This window comes from Tinamus guttatus, unplaced genomic scaffold (assembly GCF_059628265.1).
Source record: "Tinamus guttatus ecotype Peru unplaced genomic scaffold, ASM5962826v1 Tinamus_guttatus_pri_ptg000123l, whole genome shotgun sequence".
NCBI lineage: Eukaryota > Metazoa > Chordata > Aves > Tinamiformes > Tinamidae > Tinamus > Tinamus guttatus.
Genome location: NW_028288657.1, coordinates 1,402,292 through 1,421,669, shown reverse-complemented (window position 1 = coordinate 1,421,669; position 19,378 = coordinate 1,402,292). Strand labels below are relative to the sequence as shown.

General features: G+C 48.3%; 1 protein-coding gene across 1 annotated transcript in view; it reads right to left on the bottom strand.

The window, feature by feature from the left end:
• Positions 1–19,378, bottom strand: part of KCNU1 (potassium calcium-activated channel subfamily U member 1) — a 38,746-nt gene that overhangs the window by 5,483 nt on the left and 13,885 nt on the right. Inside the window, 5 exon segments of the mRNA XM_088521498.1 lie at positions 275–352; positions 3,522–3,690; positions 4,073–4,297; positions 6,656–6,755; positions 16,897–16,996. Of these exon segments, the coding sequence (XP_088377624.1) occupies positions 275–352; positions 3,522–3,690; positions 4,073–4,297; positions 6,656–6,755; positions 16,897–16,996 (672 nt within the window).

Sequence of the window (19,378 nt, the reverse complement as noted above, 5' to 3'; positions counted from 1 at the left end):
ATAAAAAGGCCATCATCTTTCTCCTAAATGGATGCTTCGCAGTTTTGCTGCACACTGAGACCTCTGTAACACTTTCTTATATTTATTCTCCAGATAAACTATCCTGAGTCTTTCAAAGCTAGTGAATTAACATCTAAGTCAAACCTTTTAATGTTCCTTGGACATATAGTGCTTGTCGCTTTCTGTCTGTGAATTCTAAAAAGGGCCTGGGGTAAATAAATAATGCAGCACGCATATTGCTTCTGTGAAAATTTGTTCCCAAAGAATAACTTACTCAGCTCTGTGGTGATGGGGATCCTTTTATAACATGGCTCTGATTGATTCCCAAATGCACTCATTCCGAAAACAGTCTCTGTAGAAACAGTCAATAACAACATGAGAAGACAAGGAAGTCAGGAGAAGCAGAAAAGAAAAAAAAGAAAGGAAAAGAACACAAGACACAATAGTTCAGACTGACAAATGCTGAAAATCTCTTACCTGTACCTAAAAATAACGTCATTGTCGTGCAAAAACCCCAAGGCAGTTCCTATATTTAGAAAGTTCCCTGCCTTGGTTTGCTTTTCCAAGGCTCACTTCATACACTCAGAGCTTCAAAGGATTAAAAAAGAAAATCTCTCCTGGGAACTGCTTATTGACATCATAACTAAAGCATAATTACCCTCCGCAGAGCAGCAGGGCTGGTTACAGCGTCGTTTGGCACCAAGTCCTCAAAGGGCCAATTCGCACTCCAAGTTTTTGGGGAACGGGGTTGGGTGTTTTACCTTCCCCTTCAGGCAGGCTGGGCATAAATAGATGGGACATGCTGCGGAAGTGAGAGCAAAAGCCAATTTCCTGGTTTTTGAAAATCTGACACCCGAAAAGCTTTAGAAGACAACTTTAAAAGCTCCTGAAAAATGTGTGTCCTGATTCCGTCCCAGTTCCCACCAGCTCCTGGCTTCGTTTGGAGCTATGAAGCAGTAAGGGAGGGAAGAACCCGGCCCGTGTGAGGTCTGCGTCCTGCGTCTGCACTAGAGCCACTCCTTCCCCTTCCTACTGGGTTACATTTTCCCACTGCAGCAGCAAGTGAACCCTGGTCTCAGACCAGGATTGACCAACATGTGGACTCCAACAGGGTCACAGCGAGACCAGAGTATCAATTCCCCATTTCTTTAGGTGATGGCCTGCCGAAAACCACCCCAGAGATGTCAGGACAGCAGGAAAAGCTCTTCCCAAGCATAACACGGCATCTCGGAACACATGCACGTGGCAGCAACTAAATGCCTGAAATGAATCATTCCACCTTTCCACGTACTGCAGTTGCTCATTGAATATACGTCTGATCATTGTCTGGATACCTTTTCCTTATGTCAATATTTTTGCTGCAAAACAGTACACAGCGCTGTACCTGAAATCCCACAAACTGGCAGGGTGCTATTACAAAAGATTACTTAATTGTAGATTACTACTGTACATTCAAATTTCACTAGCTTATTAAGCTGTCAGACTTAATTACCATTATATGTTTAGATTATGCCACAGATTATTTAGTTCGGTACCTAGGTTTGCCAACCTGTTTGCTCTGTGACATGACAGGGTGATAATTACAGATTACTGGAAAACCTAAAATTTTCCATGGGAAAGACTAGAAGTCCTTGGCACCAGCGCTGACCCCGGCGCACACTCGTTCCTGCAGCAGTGAGCAATGCTGAGCCCCGCGCGGACGCGACGCTCCACGGGAGCTCTGCAAGTCTCCACCCCACGAGACAGCTTACGCACAGAATGGGCCTCAAATTGCTCCGTTTTGCTCTGAAATGGTCACACTGCAGTTTAAACCCCCGGGAAATGCATCGATTTGGGCTTTGTTACCATTTCCACACCAAGACGAGGCCTGGATTTGCTTTGGGAGCTGGATATCAAGCGAATCCCCCCGCCTGCTTTCAGACACAGTGGCCTATCAGCAGCCACAATTCCGCCTGTTCCCAGAGGAGAATTCCTGGGAAACAGAAAATGGGAGTGGGGAGGGAGCGTAAAGGACAGCGGGACACGCGGCTTCCACTCCCGTATCGACCTCGCAGTGCGTTAGGGTCCCATAGGGCATCTCGGTCCCATATGGGTCTGGGGACTCTCAGAGCAGTGCGGGGCAGCCCCGGTCCTGCCACTGAACAAGTAGGACCCGGGCCTGGAATGGGAATCCCAGCCTCAAATTCTGGGCCTATCGTTATAAATAATTACAGCAGCAAAGAACAGGGGCTGGGGATTTCACAACATGCCTAATGAACCTACAAGGAAAGAGAGCTCATTTTTACACCAAGGGTGAATCACTAACACATTTAATAGCTAGTCTGGAGAAGAAGTGACGCTTGTTTCCTAGCCTTATTTCACAAATATATCTTTCTTTATTGATGATAATATCCTGTAAGTGAATGCTGCTTTTTTGTCTGCAGAAATCACTATAAATCTGAGGAATGGCCTTTATTTAGTAGCCAAAGATTTATTAGATTGCAACTGTAGCCAGTTTATGGAGCGACAACTCACAAACATCTGAGCTAGGCAATAGGGACTATATAAATATGTAAAGTGCAATACCTAAAATAGTAAAATCAGGGTGGCATAAGGAGCACAGTGTTTTGTCAAGTAGAGGAAAACAATGCTATTAAAGTAAATGGCAACAGAATCTATCCCCTCCAATTTCAATCCATCTTTCAGAAATAACTGACCACAGTAATGGATAATAATAACAAGAATAATTTGCATTTCCGTAGTGCTACACTGCAAATTTTAATTTGTCTGGCTTTACAAGAGGCTCGGGAGGTAAAATATTATTATGGGGCTGCACAGCGAGGTGCAGGGTGGCTTGGGCAGCTGCCCAGGACACAGAGCAGAGGAGCAGAAGCGGATTCGATGCCACGACAGAGGCCTGATGCAGCCCCTCAAAACACAACCCCAAAGCGCTGCCTTCCCCTCTGCCCCGACGTCCAGGCCACGTTCCTCCGAGGGTCCTGGGAGGGGACCAAGAGACCCTCATTTCTGTTCAGACCCGACAGACAGTGCTGGGTGTTTGCACTGTTTCTGATACACACACAGTGACAGCGGCAGAACTACACCAACTATCTCCATATAAATACATTACTTAGAACGTAATATATTCAAGTCACCACTATCTCTTACTCAAATAACCCTTATAAGCCATATTTATTCTATTCTGATTGTATATATTGTATATTATTTTGTCAAGATATTATTAAAAAAAAAAACCAGTCTCTACCCCACTCTAATCTTTTCCTTGGCACAACTGGCGTTTTAAGAGCCCTGAATGCTAACAAAGTGGAGGGAAACACTTAGGAGAGTCATCCATTTCCCAGCCCGTTTCAGTTAATTACCACTTGCACATCCTCGAGAGCAGGACAAACCGTGGCTCCTTTGCCAACGAGGCAAGGAAGAGCCACAACGAATACTGTAAGGGGCTGGGGCTGCTTGTGCTTCCCTGCATCTCCGCCCGTTCCTACGGGCTGAGCGTGTCCCGGGGCAGGGGCCGGTCGTACCTAGGGAGCCGGGCCGGCTCTGCATGGAGCGCACGTTGAGCGTGGCCAGGATGCTCTCGGTGTCCACCAGGGCCGGGTTGCTGGCGCCGCTGGTGGAGGACAGGATGGCGCAGGCGGCGCAGTGCTCCACGCCGAGCGCCCGCAGGTCCGCGCACGCCAGCGCGCTGCCCTGGGAAGCAGCAAAGAGGCAGCGTGAGCAGAGAGCAGGGACCCCCCAGCTCCCCAAGCCTGGAGCCGCCTGGGGCAGAGAAGAAAATCCCACGTCTAGACCTTATCCCACTTCATCGGGTGCTGCCCCGTTTCCAACCAGGATCAGCTTCCCAGCACTTCCCCAGGAACCCAAGGAGCACTGGGACTCTCCCAGAAGCCAATAAGTATTTGAAAAGTGAAACCTTTTCAACATCATCTTGGCTTCTGGTTCAAGCCTAGAGCCCAAGATAATTTGTGTTATTTTGAATTGTACTCCGCTTTAAAAATATAGTTAAAACTGTGCATGAAAGTTGGAGAAAGGAAGAAAGAAGTTGAGAGAATATTCAAAAAAAAATTCTTACTGAGAATAACCACAGCTTTGGGAAATTCTGAATAAATTTCCATTCTCTTTGCAGATACTCCAAAGGCCCAAGAAATACAATGTCTTTCAGCTCTTGGTAAAGGAAGTTACTGGCTCGTAAGGGCATCACGAAGTCCTGCAGCCCAATCAGCGGTGAGTTCGCATCGCCAAATACACAAACCAAAATGTGATCCTGAAGGTTCTGTAGAGCTTGGTCCTTGCAAGTCTAAATTCAAAACAGAATTCTGCTAAACCAGCTGCAAAATACAGTTTAGATTTTTTCTCTAAAATAGACTTATTTTTCTTAGCTGTGCAACATCTTTGCGGAGAACAGGACTATACAGAACGTAATATTCCCACTATCCTACAAAAATGAAAATTTCATAAATGTTGACATAAAGCACCAGAATTATCAAACCAAGCCAAGGTGCTAGTTTGATGCCAGAAGCAGAACAACTGCTTTGGCCAAGTGTTTTTCTTTTTAGTATTGTTTTTTCCCTGCCTAATTGATCACGTTTCTCGAACGTAATCTGGGAAAACGCAGCCTTAGGGGCACAGTGCTTGGTGCTTCCCAGGACAGGCTGTCCCTGTCCCTGTCCCTGTTCCCACCGGGATGTCCAGCCAGGTGGGATCAGGATCCCCCGGCACACGCGCTCGCTGGCTGGATTCTTCTCCAAGAGAAACAAGGGACTTCTGTCAGGGGCAAGTTTCCTGATGAGAGATTAGAATCATAACCAAATTAAATGATTGTCTCTAACTAATTAGATTAGATTAAATTGAATAATGAAACCTTTAGCTGTATTTAATGTAACATGCCTAAAGTCCAACGATTAGTCTGCTGAATGAAGCTAAACAATTAAAAACACAATTTATTTTATAGCTTATTTTATAGGAACAATTGGAAAAACTATTACTGTTGGAACCTGCAGAGGAAATATGCAATTACAAGAGCAACAGGAGCAGTGAGAATAGGGAATGAGCAGAATAGGGAAGGGGACAGGGAACCGTTTCGAGGACACTCCTGAGGGACTTACACCTTCCTTCCAACCTGGGGCAAAGCAGCTCGTCATGTCTGGCTGATTTTATTACTTATTAGTGAGGTCAAGGAAGAAGCATTACATGAAATCTCAAACATCTATGCAGCATTAGACGAAGGCTAGCATTTCAGCAAAACACTGAAGTGATTTAAGGATGTAAGCTCTATGTAAATTCAAAGAAGATCACACTTTCAGATGCACTTAGCTCTATATGGACATTCAGAGAGATTCTTTAAGGTGTATGCATTTAAGCTTCCATGCTTTCCAAACAGAATAAAATACTGAGGTTTCAGGAAAAAACCCATGGGGGCATATTGCACTTCTAGGCACCTAAGCAACCTTTAAAGATTGGTTCTTAAAAGCCCAAAGCACATTGTGGGACTCTGTCAAATGCCCAGTTCCCTCTTGAAAAGGCTTCTTACTCTCAAGCCTTTGAGTACCTGCCTGCCCCAGAAATCTGCGTGTAAAGGAAGATCCTACATGGATGTGCATGCAGCAGTTACCAGGCTCTAATTTCCTTTGTGGACATCCTTAATCTTCAAAAAGAGACCCCTGCACAGCCCAGCTTCGCTGCCCCAGAACAGCCAGCACAGCACACAAGTGGCACATGGGGAATTAGGACACGCTGGCTGTTGCTTTTTCCTCATGTAAGCAGCCCTGTAAGATCTTTTCAAAACATTACCCTGCAATTCTCTGAGCTGAGCTTCCAGTTCTATTGGGATATTTGCCCATTTGTAACAACTAATCCTATTTTGGAGGTTGCTGGGCAATAGGGTCCTTTTATTTGCTTGGAAGGAAGCTGCAGCATTTCAAGCAGCATGAATTCCAGCCTGCTACAAGTCTCCCAGCTGGCAGAACAGCTTGAACATTCTGTATTTTTGATGAAATCTTTGATCACCTCATTGCAAGATTTGGTTGCCTACTCTCAGCTCTCTGGCAGCTCTGAGTACAACCTGCCACTTCTAGATGGGATTTGTTCTTTTAAGGATTAAACACTTACATTAAAGAAATAAACCAAACAGTCTTAAAGCTATTCAGATCAATAATGTCAGGGACACAAAGGTCCACAAACACATCACAAAACTGAAAAGCAGAATAGGTGTCAATCAGTCCCTCCTTTGTTCATCTGCTGAGACCCTCTTCTGAGGTAGGACTCCCACCCTGCTTTAGATGAACATGGAAGGCATTGCTGAGCCCTTGTTACCTTGGAGATCTTCCTCCGTTCCCAGGTTACCACCTAAATTACAAAGGAATGTGGCCTGGGAATGAGCCTGCAGCTCCCATCTCTGACAGTCTCTAGGTGACCCTGCTCAAGACACTTTATCTAGTGGGCAACGGCCCTCGCCTCTCTTCTCCAGGGCACTGTGTCTCAGCCTTGCACATGAGCTCAAAGCTAGACAAGGGGTTAGGTACCACCGTTATGGAAACACCACGAACCTGGCAGAGCCATGCCCTCCCCGCACACCAGGGCTGTGGAGCCAGCTTATTCCTTGGAGAACACGGAGGAAGCCAAGGGAGGGTCCCAAGGCCAAACCTGCCTCACCTACCAGGAGAGCGTCCTGCAGCGGGACAGGGTCGCACCAGTGGAACCTTCCTGTTGGGTCCAGGGTGACTCTGCTGCTCTCCTCTCCTTCGACATCCAAATCCCTAAGGAGAGAGAACAAATGGCCACCCACAGAACAACGTCTCAGCAGCAGCAGCTACAGTTGGCACAATCTCTTCGTCTGCCCTCTTGATTTACCTCGGAGCTTCCACATCCCACAGTGGCAAGGAAAACCCAGTTTTCTATGAATTGCAAAACTGCATCAATACGGGGCAAAAGGTGTTGTGTGCTGTAGGAATTCCTCTGTCAACATGTCAGTTGAGCTGGATAAATATAACGAAAAATATACTGCAAAGAGTTCTTCAGTGTGGACGTTCATTAGAGCAATGCTTACATAAACATGGTCTTGATTAAAAGCAAAGGAAGTCAGCAGGAATTTTCCTCATGCCTTCAGAGACTTTAAATGAGACCCACATTGCAGGATACTCTCCGAGGCAGATTTCAGATACGTGGCTGTGTTTCTGAGCTGTGTGGTGGCCTAGAAGCAGTAACGAGACCATGTGAAACAAGAGCTATTCACCCAGAAGCTCCTCTGAACCCTGTTCCAGAGGGCTGCTACGCAGCAAGCAACAACGGGTTATGAAAGAGCTGGTGTCCACTCATGACCCAAGCACGAGCAGAGAGACTGGAAGCCTGTTATACAACCCCCTGCTCCACAGCCCCTCTCCAGCTGGGCTGGATGCGGAATCAACCTCGGACAGTTGAGGCAGGAGCAACACTTCTCTGAGGGCTCTGTGGCTGCCACAGCATTAACTGAGACTTGCCACCTAGAATTACAGCACACACGGAGCACCGCAGCTGCTGAAGCTGTACCACTGCAGATGTGCGTGTTCCTGTCCTTGCTCTTCTTGTCCCATCTGTCCTTACCTTGCCTACGCAGTAGCAAGATTAAAAGGGGAGATGGGGATGGTGTCATTCACTACGGTACCTCCAAGGCGGATCTAGACGGTGCCTGGCACACACCGACTTACCCAGGTAACCGGAGAATTTGCCTGTTTTTTTGGCAAACGTGCTGAGGGGAGAGGTGTGCGATTTGTGCCAAATTCCATGGCACTGCGGCAATGCGGTTAACTCCTACTCGGGATAATTAATTAAAAGCCACAGGCTTTGCAGTAACTGCAGCAAAGATGCAGAATCTTTTCCTCTCTACATGAGATCTCATCAAAGAGCAGGCCAGAACTTTCTTGCAGTTCCCGCTAGCTCCCCAGGCCTTTAACTAAGTGGCTAATAACAAATCCCAGGACTGCGGATATTAGAATAGGTTTCCTTGTTCACCTATTTCTAAAATCAGCACAAAACATAAAAGCCACAAAGGGTCTATTAATGGCACTGAGAAAAACTGCAATGGCTGGCTCTTGCCCAGCGTGCTCACAAGCCTCTTCTGCAATATGCTCCCGACATGTGCTGGGTTTGACTGGAATCCCAGCCCCGGGAAGCGGCTCTCCAGCCCGGCAGTGCCTCCTGCCTCCATCCACCCCACACTGCTGCAGGATGAGGAAAAAAGGCATTGCCTGCTGCATATCCAAACCCCGTCTGATCTGTAGTGAGGGCAAACACCGGCCAGTCCGAAGGAGGGCACAAGAGTTACCTCATGGAAAGTGCAGGAAAATCTCCTTTTCAACAAAAAAGGGAACGAAGAGGAGAAATGTGCATGCACACGCGGGCCGCTGCATTGCTATGGCTGAAGAGCAGGCGGGAGCAGCAGCCACTGGCAGCTGGAACCAGCTTGGAGGAAAGGAGAGAAGGACAAGCACAAAAAAAAAGGGGGTAAAGAGCAGCTCTGCTCTGCTTATGGCCTGGCCTCGGCAACCCAGGAAGCTTCCAGGCCTTCTCCAGCCCCTTAGCTGATGCCCCCTGGCACACAGAGGTTCTCAGGCCACAGCAGCGGCCGCTCCCCATCCCGTGGCTGCTCCTCGCCTGCCGTGTATCGTGTTCCTGGTCTCGCAAGCTCCGGGCAGCACGGATTCCCACGAGGACTGCGTTGTCAAGCATTTCTGCTGAGCAGCTGCAACTGCCACCCCTCGGCTAAAGAAAAGGTCCTCTCGTCTCTCCCAGGAGGGGCAGGGAGAAGCTTCCAGCCAGCTCTCCGGAATTCAACAAACCTGGGAGGGCTGGGGAGGCCTCCAATCCCGCAGGCACTCGGATGCATTAGCCAGAGCTGTTCCCCTCCTCGGGTAACGCATGTCTTGGCCAGTGATTAAATGGTATTTTGGCAAGTTGGAGACTATCCTCTCACAAGCTTTCTTTACTTAAATCAGCTCCACCAATCAATCAGTGTATATATCTCTATCATAATAAAGCCATCATCTATATACACAACCTGTCAGAAATGACATCTCTTCATTCTAATATTATGGGAAATAGATATGCCTTGGAGGAAACACCTGTTGGAGCCCTCAAGTAGGAGAGGAAAAAGACAGCAGGAAAGCCACTCCATCACAAAGGCATCCACCTTGCCAAAGCAGCACATTCCGATTTAGCAAAGCCTTCTTTAGCGAAGGGTTCCTTCTGCCATATGCTCTGAAAACTGCACGATCCTCACAGAAATCTGGTTTTCTGAAGAGGCCAGTGAAGCAGCCAGCGCCGGGCGCTGCGGGTGCTGCGGACGTGGGCCTGGCGCGCTGCAGCGCCCTGCAGAGCCCAGCCCGGTGCCCGGCGCTCCGGGGCCGTTTGCAGGTTCCCAGCTCAGCAGTCAGTCGTGCTGCGGGTGCCCAGTGTGGAGCCTGAGGCTTCATCTGCGCTACGAGATGCTCGGACACATTCAAGACCTTTCAAACTTAACCTGGGGACCCACCTAAGTGCTAACAGTTGTCCAGAGCATCACAGGGCAGGCAGGGGAGATCCTTTTATCCAATCTTTAGCTGCCAACAACTCCCTGATGACAAACTACTGATGTTCTTCCCGATGCCTTGGCAAAGCCCTGGTAGCTCTTGTGAAGCCCTTGCCCTCTAATCAGAAGGCATCGAAGTGCCCTGCCTGCCTCACATGTGACTGTGGGCCTTAATTAATTAATTAACAGGCTCGGAGGTACTTCACATCATTGCAAAATGTTGTAATCTGGAGTATTCCATCCAGTAATTAACAAATACATCAGGCAACAAGTAAAGCCAATCTTAAAAACGAGTAGTTTTTTTTTTTTTTAATTACATCTACTGAACCAAATCTGCCCCTAAGCGACACACACGTAATCCTGGTGAAGTCAGTGTGGTTGCAGAGGGCTCACTGATACAAAAATAATCCTTAGTTATCACTTATCTTGTAGCTATACTTACAATCACCCCCTAAATTCAGGGATTCTTGCTTTGCCTAGAATTGGAAAAAAGAACAAAAAATGTGAACCAAGAAACAGAGGCTGGAAAGAGCCCCATGCAGGCACCGTGACACGCAGCGCACACACACACACAAACAGACACACGAGCTAAGCCCAGGCTTCCCAAACAGTCGCAGCGCTTTAGGCGCGAGCGCGTCCAGGAGCTCTGAGGGACACGTAAGGAACTGTGAGCCCTGCCCTGCGCTTCCTCACCCAGCAGCTCCCGCTGCCAACGCTCTGCTGTGTAAGGACACGGCGCCCAGGCACAGAGAAACCAGGTGTAGGACCCTCAGCACTTGCACAAATCAACAGAGCCGACCGTCCCGGAGAAGCTTGTGCTGGCAGATCTCCTGAGGCAGAGCTGGGAGCCACTATTTCTGACAGAAAACAACAGCTTCTTATTCCCAGTTGTGAAATCTTTGGTGAGGTGCCTTGTCCTCCTGTCCGAGGTCACCCGAGGGCCACACAAACCCCCTCCTTTCCTCGGCACGCACCTGGCCTTGGCTGTGGGTTGCAGGTTGTGCTGGGGACAGGCTGCATGCGCCCGGTGCTGCTGCCCACCCGGAGCAGAGCTGCCTGCTCTGATCCACAAAGGCTGCTCGGGGAGGCAGACAGCAGACAGCTTGAGCAAGGGTGGCAAAATTCAGCTCCTAATTATTAGATTAAAACCTGAAAACTGCTGTCATGCACAAAGGGACAAAGTGGAATTTGGCAGACGGGAAGGGAAAAACAAATCTTATCATAATGACAAATAATCTCTGAAGACAACCTTGTCATTTTTTGAGAGCATCTCGACAGTTCCTGCTCTAATTTTTTTTGGTCACTGCTTATCAAAATTTACACGGCTAGTTAGTGGGCTAATTTAATTATCAGCAGCGTTTAGGAAGAGCCTGATGGGGGATCTGCAGAGGGCACCAGAATGTGCTCTTGAGTTATGGAATTGCACACACTCCCACATCTGGAAGCCGTCACGGGACAGATCGCTGTCTTGTAAATGCGTGTTGAGTGTTACAATGTTTTACTAAGCACTCCCAATCTGTCAGGGTTTACAGGAGAGTAGAGACTGGGAACATTTGGGATCATTTGTGGCTTACAGCTATTAGCTACTTCCACCCACTTATTTTGACGTTATTAATAGCAAAATAATCTAAGGAACAGAACGCCGCTTAGTCAAGATCTTAAACAACAGGAGTAATTTTCACTAAGGGCCAAAACGGGGCGGCAGGAGCCAGCTGAGCACTGAGATGGTGCTGGGGAGCCCCGCAGCATCCCGCACGGCGTGAGCCGGCTCCCCACGCGGGCACCGCTCGCGCCAGCCCGGCCGGGTGCACGGCGCTGGATTGCACCCCGTTTAATGCAGCCTCATAAGGCCCTGCCCAGGAGCTCAGCTTTGGGCCCCGAAGGAAACTTTGCACCAAATTTCCTCACCAGCCAGGGCCGCAGCTCCAGAAGTGGTGGAAAGGCCTGAACTCTCCGGAGTTTTGGCTCTGTGTTACACCATTGCGTAGTGTTTAACTCAGAGCCATGGCCAGTCATTAAACAGGGTTTTTTGTTTTTTTTTTTTTTATATACGTATATATAATGGGTCATTGCAATGTGATTTATGACACCGGTGTAATTGTCAGAATTACTGTGGGTAATTAAAATCTGCAATGCAAGCTGCCAAAGGCTTCAGTCACTCTCTGCACCCTCATTAAAAACCAGGAGCTGACCAAATTATAAATAGACCAGTTTGCACAAGTTCACAGGGAAAACTAATTACGAGCCTTATCCTTACGCACCCAGAACGCACAATCAGACATGCAAATTCCTGAGGTGATTACGCTGCGGCACCGTGTGGAAGGGGATCAGCGGGTGCAGGTACCAGGTACAGTGCACATGTGTGTTGCACGGGCAGTGTGAACACCCAGAACTCCACAGCAGCTTCATGATGAACGTGGGACAAGGGCCTGCTGCAAAGTGAGAGGGGATATTTTTATGGGAGATGTAGAAAGAGACTGAGGGATACTGAAAAGAGGTAGGAAATACCAAAGATAAGGTGTTCTGACAAAAATGGCAAGTCTGAGCAAAAGAAAAAGGACATGGGAATAAAAGGGAGGAGGGTTTTAGAGAGAAGTTGGAATAAATTTTGGACTGGTTGGTTACAGACATCAAGACTGCTGGCTAAACACCGAAGAGTTTAAGTGCCTAAGTACAGCGCGTGTGAATACAAGCTGAATGTAACAAAAATACTATATTTAAGGGCAAGGGCTGAGACTTTTTCCATAGCTGATGCTTTGAATGTTTTGCTCTGCAGAAGGGAACAACAGGAAGCGGAGCTCACAGACAAACTCTACAGAAACTCAATCCAGAAGATGAAAGCAGAGCGCCCTTAGAGACAGCGGGACCCGCGGCCAGCACGGTCTGGGAGGCGCGGGACGAGGCGGTGGAAGCCGCACGGCGTCCGCGCAAAGCGCAGCGGCACAGCCCGCACCCCTGCAAGGCGTTCACCAGGGTGGGTGTCAACTGGAACGCTGCCGTTCGGATCCCGGCACCGCTCCTCGAGCCCTCCTGGCCGCGGTTCAGGGAGGATCAAAAGAGCTCACTGCTCTGTGTGCAAGGTTCGGCCTCCGTGTGGTGACGGGACAATTTATTAGGGGGGCTTAAAGGGTCTTTTACACAAAGAAGAGTCATGTTCCTAAAGTAATGCTGATTTATTTTCTGTGTACCTGGGCAAGACTCTGCGGGATGGAGCTTTGGAGAGAGAAGCAGTGCGGAAGAATCCACACGGATGGATATCTCCCAGCTGAATTTTCTAGCACAGATAAATCTAATTAACTGCATGTGTATTTACCAGCTCATGATATCTAACTATCAATCCATCTCATCTGTCACCGGGACTCTGACAAGGGCTTCTCAAAAACACACAGTGAGAAACATGGGACTCCCCAACACAACAAAAAGTGGGACACAAAAGAGCGTCTCCTGGCCCTAGGGGAGCTCCCTGCTTACCACCACCAGGTCACAGCTCGCCAGGGTCCCAAACACCCATCCGCTTCCTCGGCCTCCCTCTGGGGAGGCTCAAAGGGAGCCTCCTCAGGACTCCCCGCCGAAGCCTTGGCGATACCTCGAGGTAGCCGCGTTTCTCTGAGCCCTCCCAGGTTTGGCCGTTGCCCAAACACCCTCCCCAGCTCTCCCCTCGGAGCCCTCCAAGCAAAGGCGCCGCAGCCTGATCCCGGGCAGCGCGGGCGGCGGAGCCGGAGCAGGGAGCGCTCAAAAGCACAATGCGCCGCTGCCACCAGGGATCCTGCTCGCCGCAGCGGCACCCTCTCCACCTCTAGCCATCTCCCTTTTCTTGAGAACACAGTTTTACACTTGTCCTTCATACAAATAACCCGAGGGTGGGAATTATTCAGAAGGCTCGTGTTTGACACCCCATCTGTTCATTTCTGACAGCGATATATAATGTAAGGCTATAAAAACTTGAAAAATAATGCAACATAAAAAGGGATTGACTCGGCTCCAAGAGGCCATAAACGGTAACAAATACCATTGTATGATTTATTTCATGCTGTAATCTTTACAGTAAGTCATCTTTCAGACATTTCCTTGTGACAGGTTTTAATAATATTAATGCCCAGAGCAATCCAAATCATCGCCAATAGACATATTTATCAAGCTGCCAATCCAAGTAAATGAAATTCTATAAGCAATAATGTAACATGTTTAAAGGAAGCTAATAAAACAAGTCAGGAGAGAAATATTACTGCAAAGTATTCTCTCTCTAATCCAGCCCTGGATTTTATACAGCCAAAATGCAAATCTTTCCTTCCATGATTTATTGCTCCAAAAATACCAATGACCTTTTCGGGAGCTCCTGCACAGCCCTTCTCACACATTTCCACAGATCCTGCTGCATTTTGCCAGATTAGCTGGGCTGCAGCGCTCAGCATTACTGCTTTGTTTTGCCCTACCTTTGGACTGGGAAGTGATGGGTTGCATCAAAGAGGGAGATTTTAAGTCTTTAAGATTTATTAAGGACTGACAAGCCCCAACGTAGGCTTGGCAACTCGGCAGGTATTTATGAGCAATTATCCAGGCACTAGATAAGTTTCAATTTAGGGGGAGCTAAAACTTAGTTCTTTAACCTGGTTTCCCCTTTCATCTAATTCAGCTTTTATTAATCCTGTGCTTGGCTGAAGTGACTCTTACTCAGAACAAAAGGGAAGGAGCCTTTGCAGGGCTGGGTACACAGAGCCTGCTCACAAACCTCCTTTTGTGCCTCACTAGGAACTTAGCAGGAATGAAAAACAAGAGTCAACAATTCAGCAAAACACACACCATTAAATTTGTCATGCCTTAGGCAAGAATGTGTGGAGAAACCATGACTAGTAAGGCAAGTATATCCATGCAGGGGCTCAGAAGTGCTGGAGGAATCCTAACAGGTTTTTATGCACTCACTTCTGGCTCAGCTTTATAGGCCTTGTTTGTTTAGTTGCTTCTTGTTTTTGTTTTTAATGATGCTAATTAAGCTCTTTCCCTGGATCTAGGATCTGCTGCTGGGGAAAAAAAAAAAAAAAGGCAGGAAGGAGGAGCGTGCGCAGTGCAAGGCAAGCTATTTTCCATTAGAATGCTCGAGGACACCAGGAACATTAGCAAGACCCAAACCAAGTCTGAGTGTGGAGTCTTATCACGGGCCTGGCCCAATTTGCTCCCACTGGACATTACTGGATTTTCACTGATTGCATTTTGCATCAACCATCCTACATGAAAATCTGTTCTCAAAGCCTCAGATGTAAATTTCTGTTAAAAAAAAAAGGTATTTAAAAACAAAGTACTTGGCTGGTTAAACTTAAGAGTATTTAAAAACAAGGTATTTAGCTGGTTAAACTTCCAGATGAACACGAACATTTTCCAAGGCATCCGTGAGGTGGGAGGGGGTGCTACCCAAGCCGCTGCGAAAGCGTCGCCTGCCAGACACAGAGGAAGAAGCCCACGTTGTCTAGACTTGGGGAATGAATCCTGCGCTGAAACGGCAGCTCTCCCTGGTTAAAATCACAGTTTCCGACCCCAAATGAACCACGAAAGGGATCTGGACTTGGAGCTCCCCTTGGCCACTCTCCTAACCTTGGGATACAGAAGGTCAGTGGTGGATTTTCTCTTAGCTCAACACCCCAGGTGGAAAACTGCAGCTTTAATCTGAAAACAAGCAACTGGATCCCATTCTGGTTTTGGTTCAAAAGGTGAGAGAGAAAAAAAAAAAAAAAAGAAGGGTATAGGATTGACTGGAGTGCTCTAAGCTGGTTATGAAGAGTCAGCCTCTATTGGGGCATATTTAGCACTACGCAGGTTTGCTCCTTGACTTCAGATACTTCACGTCACCCTCTTCTCCTTCCTCTTGCCTTCCCACCCTTCATCCACCATATTTAGGCCAGGAGCTTTTTAAGGCAGGAACTGTCTTTCCCTCTGTGCATACACAGAACCCGGCCTAAGGGGGCCCTAGTTCCAGGACGCTTCTATGATGCAGATAATAAATATGGCAACTAACACTACCACCACCACAAAACTCCTTCCCCAGGGAAGTGGTGGCAGATGAGTCCCCACTGGCATTTCAAATGAAACCCCAGAAAGCAAACCTGCTAGAATACAGCACCTTTATGACATGGTGGGGAGGGAGAATGCTGGCGGGGAAGGGAACACTTATTTATCTGGTATTTGGCCACGTCTTTAGGGGATTTCAGACTATCCCCTAGGAACGTTTTGGTACTTCGCTAAGCAGCAGCAGAGAACTCGGGGAAAATAAATAAATAAGAAAGAAATATGTAATCCCCAAGGTGTAATCCCAGAGTATGGAAACTCACTTCTCTTAAATACCTCCCTCTGGCATAATTGACTTTTCATGCGTATGTTAATAATGATATTTCAGCAGGTTGCGAGGACTTTTTTTTTTTCCTTCTCCCTTTGGTAAATTATGTTACTGGGCACGAGGAGGGGGGAGGGCCACATTACAAATCTAATTATGTTTTCCCTTATATTGAACAAGTCAGCACAATCTAGCAGCACACACGTATGTATTTACGGTGCCGACCAAATGTTTTCAGCTGACCTAATTGGCTGCAGGGCAGCGGCATCAAGCAACGTTTCACTGCCCGATCCGCGGGGCCGGCTGGGGACAGCTGCTAAGATGCAAGGCTCTCCGGAGGAGACCTCCAACTCCGTGCTGTGCTGACATTTGCCTTTGCTGCCGAAGCACAAGAGAGGCGTGCACAGGGCTGGGGGTTTTATTTATTAAGCATCTTTAGCTCTACAGCACCTGTAACTTGCACGCAAATAGAAGAGGTGAGAACTGCAGGTTGGTGCGTCTCTGCGGCGCCCCGAGGTCCCTGTCTGTCCCTACACACCCTGGCAGAGCGGTTTGCCAGCACGTGCTGCCACCCTCGCTGGTGGGCGGCTGGGAACAGCTTGTGGCTCGTGACAGCTCAGCCTCCTGCTGCCAGGGAGCCGCTCGGGCTCGCCGGAGCCGGCGGGAATCACCCGGGCTGCGGAGGGAGCCCGCGACCCGCTGAGAGGAGCCGACCGCAGCCTCGAGGGGCTTTCCCCAGCCTGGAGGGCCGTGCTGGAGGGCAGGGCCGCGCTGGAGGGCAGGGCCGCCTGGGGTGACTCCCCTTGGCCTCAGGGCAAGCTTGGGGGCTGCCAGAGCCTGCGGCTCCTCCGCGCTGCTCCCGTGGCCTTGTTGAAATGAAGCGCCCGCACGAGGTGCGAACCGCAGCGCGCGCTGCCGCATGGCAGCCACCAGCAGCATCCGAACACGGAGCCAGGCGCGTCCCGCCATTCCCACTGCGCACACACAAACTCCGGGAGTGCCTGTTCAGCAAACACATCCCTGCGTTTCTTACCCATTGACGAAGCTCAGAGATGGTAGAATCCCATAGGACCTTGACCTTACAGGTTCCCCATCCAAAATATGCAGTGATTCTTGATAGAATTTCAGTCTCTCTGAAATAAAGGCAATAAAAACAAGATTTGGCTCCCTTTTGTATCAGTCCTCAGCTGCATTTAGACTGGGCCTGCAAAAGGCTATTACGCATTTGAGTAACCTGAGTAACTAGTTATCCACACAACTGCCCAGAAACACAGCACAGCATTTTAAAATAATAATTCTATCTAGTATGCAGACAGTAGTCAAACTGGTGGATGTTACACACTTTATGCACCATTTTGTTGCAAACAAATTTTCCTTGTGAGGTTCTTTTGTTGGAATGCAGAAGCTAAAAGCAAAGCTCATTCAAGGCTGCTGAGTGTTCCCCTCAAATGAATGGCACCTTTGGCTCTTCTTCAGGTGGATGAAGGAAACACCCACCCACCACACACAGCCAAGGCGTTCTGCAACATCCCACCCATTTGTGGGACCTGCAGACCTTTGTTCCCTCTTGTTTGGCACAAGAAACACTTTTGACTAGGCTGAATTACAGCTTTTCTTCAAAAAGGGAGAAGCCAGGGCTGGTCTAAGGGGGCCCAAGCTGCAGGAGGGTCCTAGGGCTGTCCTGGAAATGGAGGGAGGGTGTGATGGTGCTGTAGGGAACAAGGGGTGCCCGAAGTGCCCGAAGAAAACATCCCCTTCCACCTGAGAAATAAGTCAGAGGGTAGGGAGACACAGAGCCTGAGTCATCATCTTAATTTTTAGAAGTCACTTGCAATTATTTATGTTTCTATTCTCATTGCATCTCTGAGAGTCCAACTCGTATCAGCTTCCTCGCCTTCCCATCAGGAAACCAAAATTCAGAAGGGCTAAGTGGCCTAAAGTCCCAGTTCGCATTTGAGGAATCAGATCAAGAAAATGAGCTCAAGTTTTCCAAATCCTAGAGTAGCAATTTAACAGCTGGAACATCTTTCCACTGACATTTGATCTGGTCCTTTCTGGGCCAAATTCTGAGGTCATGGGCCATTAAGCCCAGCTTTAGAACACCAGGTAGTGATTTGAGACGGGCAAAAGCAACTTTGGTGATTTTTAAGAGCACCAGAGCCTCCTTGCAGGCTCCTGCAGCAGGGGCGGGATTCATCATGCTATTTCTCCCACTCCTCTCCCTGGTCTGTAGAGTCTTTATTGTCAGTCTGAATTCCTGTGTCAGCATTTTACAGAGGTGCAGCAAACCTGTCTCACATGCATCTTATAAACTGAGATACCTGGTGACCCCTCTACAGCACAGCTGGTGCAGAACTGCAGGTTTGTGCACATCTGCTTTATTAATATACCTTTAAATACCTTCCTGTCTTTTAAAGTTGTCTAGGGCACAGGGACAGGTAGAGAGCTCCTACACTGTCAATGGTTTTCCACATGTTTGGCATTTTTTAATTAAGATGCCTCTGCAGTTTATGGAAGTCTCTTTTCTAGGAAGTACCTGACCATAACTGTGTATATGTTAAGTGCGCAGGAGGGAAAATGGGCTCCCATTTCCCTTTCGTTGTGACATTACTACAGAGTCCTCCAGGTGTCAGCAGTTTTGCTCCTTTGCTTTCAGTGAGGTTTAGCTCAACCATCTGCAGCTCCCACACGCTCCCCGCAACGGGCTTTGGCTGCCATCTGCTGCTAAAAAGATTTAGAAGCATCTGAGAGAAGTGGGCATGCATGTACATATGCACGTTTAATGGAAACTCCCCGGCAGCTCCTTAAAACCAGCACCATCTTCAAGGAGGGGAGACACCCGCAGAAGAGCTCCCGAGCACCGGGAGGTGCGTGCACACGTGGGGATGGCACGCGCAAACGTCACCCGTTCCCACACACTAAGGGTGACACAGGACAAGCGTCCCCACGTCCCAGGCCGCTTCCGGGCCTTCCCCAGCACATGGCACTGCAGAGCCCACAAACGCCCAGAAACGGCAGCCCGAGTTCTGGGGGACACAGAACAGGGCTGCAACCCCCCGCTCCCAGCCCCTGCTCCGATGTAAATCAAGTGCTAGCCACCAGGCTGACTAAAAAGAGAGGTGGAAATGCTCATGTTAGTTATATGACACAGGTCAGCCTAGCTCACCTAACACTAGATTTTGCTTTAAATTCTTAATAATAATAAAAAAATGCAGCGAGATTCACATTGGTGCAGTTTAGACTTAGATCCATGTGTATTTTCTATATCCACAGATAACCAAAACAAAGACCTCAGACCTTGCAAATGGAATTTGAGGGGAAGAAGGAATAAATTGCTCGCTTTGCATTAGGTGTTATCATGATTAAACTGCTTCTTTCCATCCAGCTAAGTTTTGCAATGCTCTAAGCAAACACCAGTAAGCGCTGCCATACGCCCTGCACCACCTCGAAAACAACTTGCTGGCTTCATGTTTAGTATTTCTTATTCTCACAACACCAAAGATTTAGACATCCTT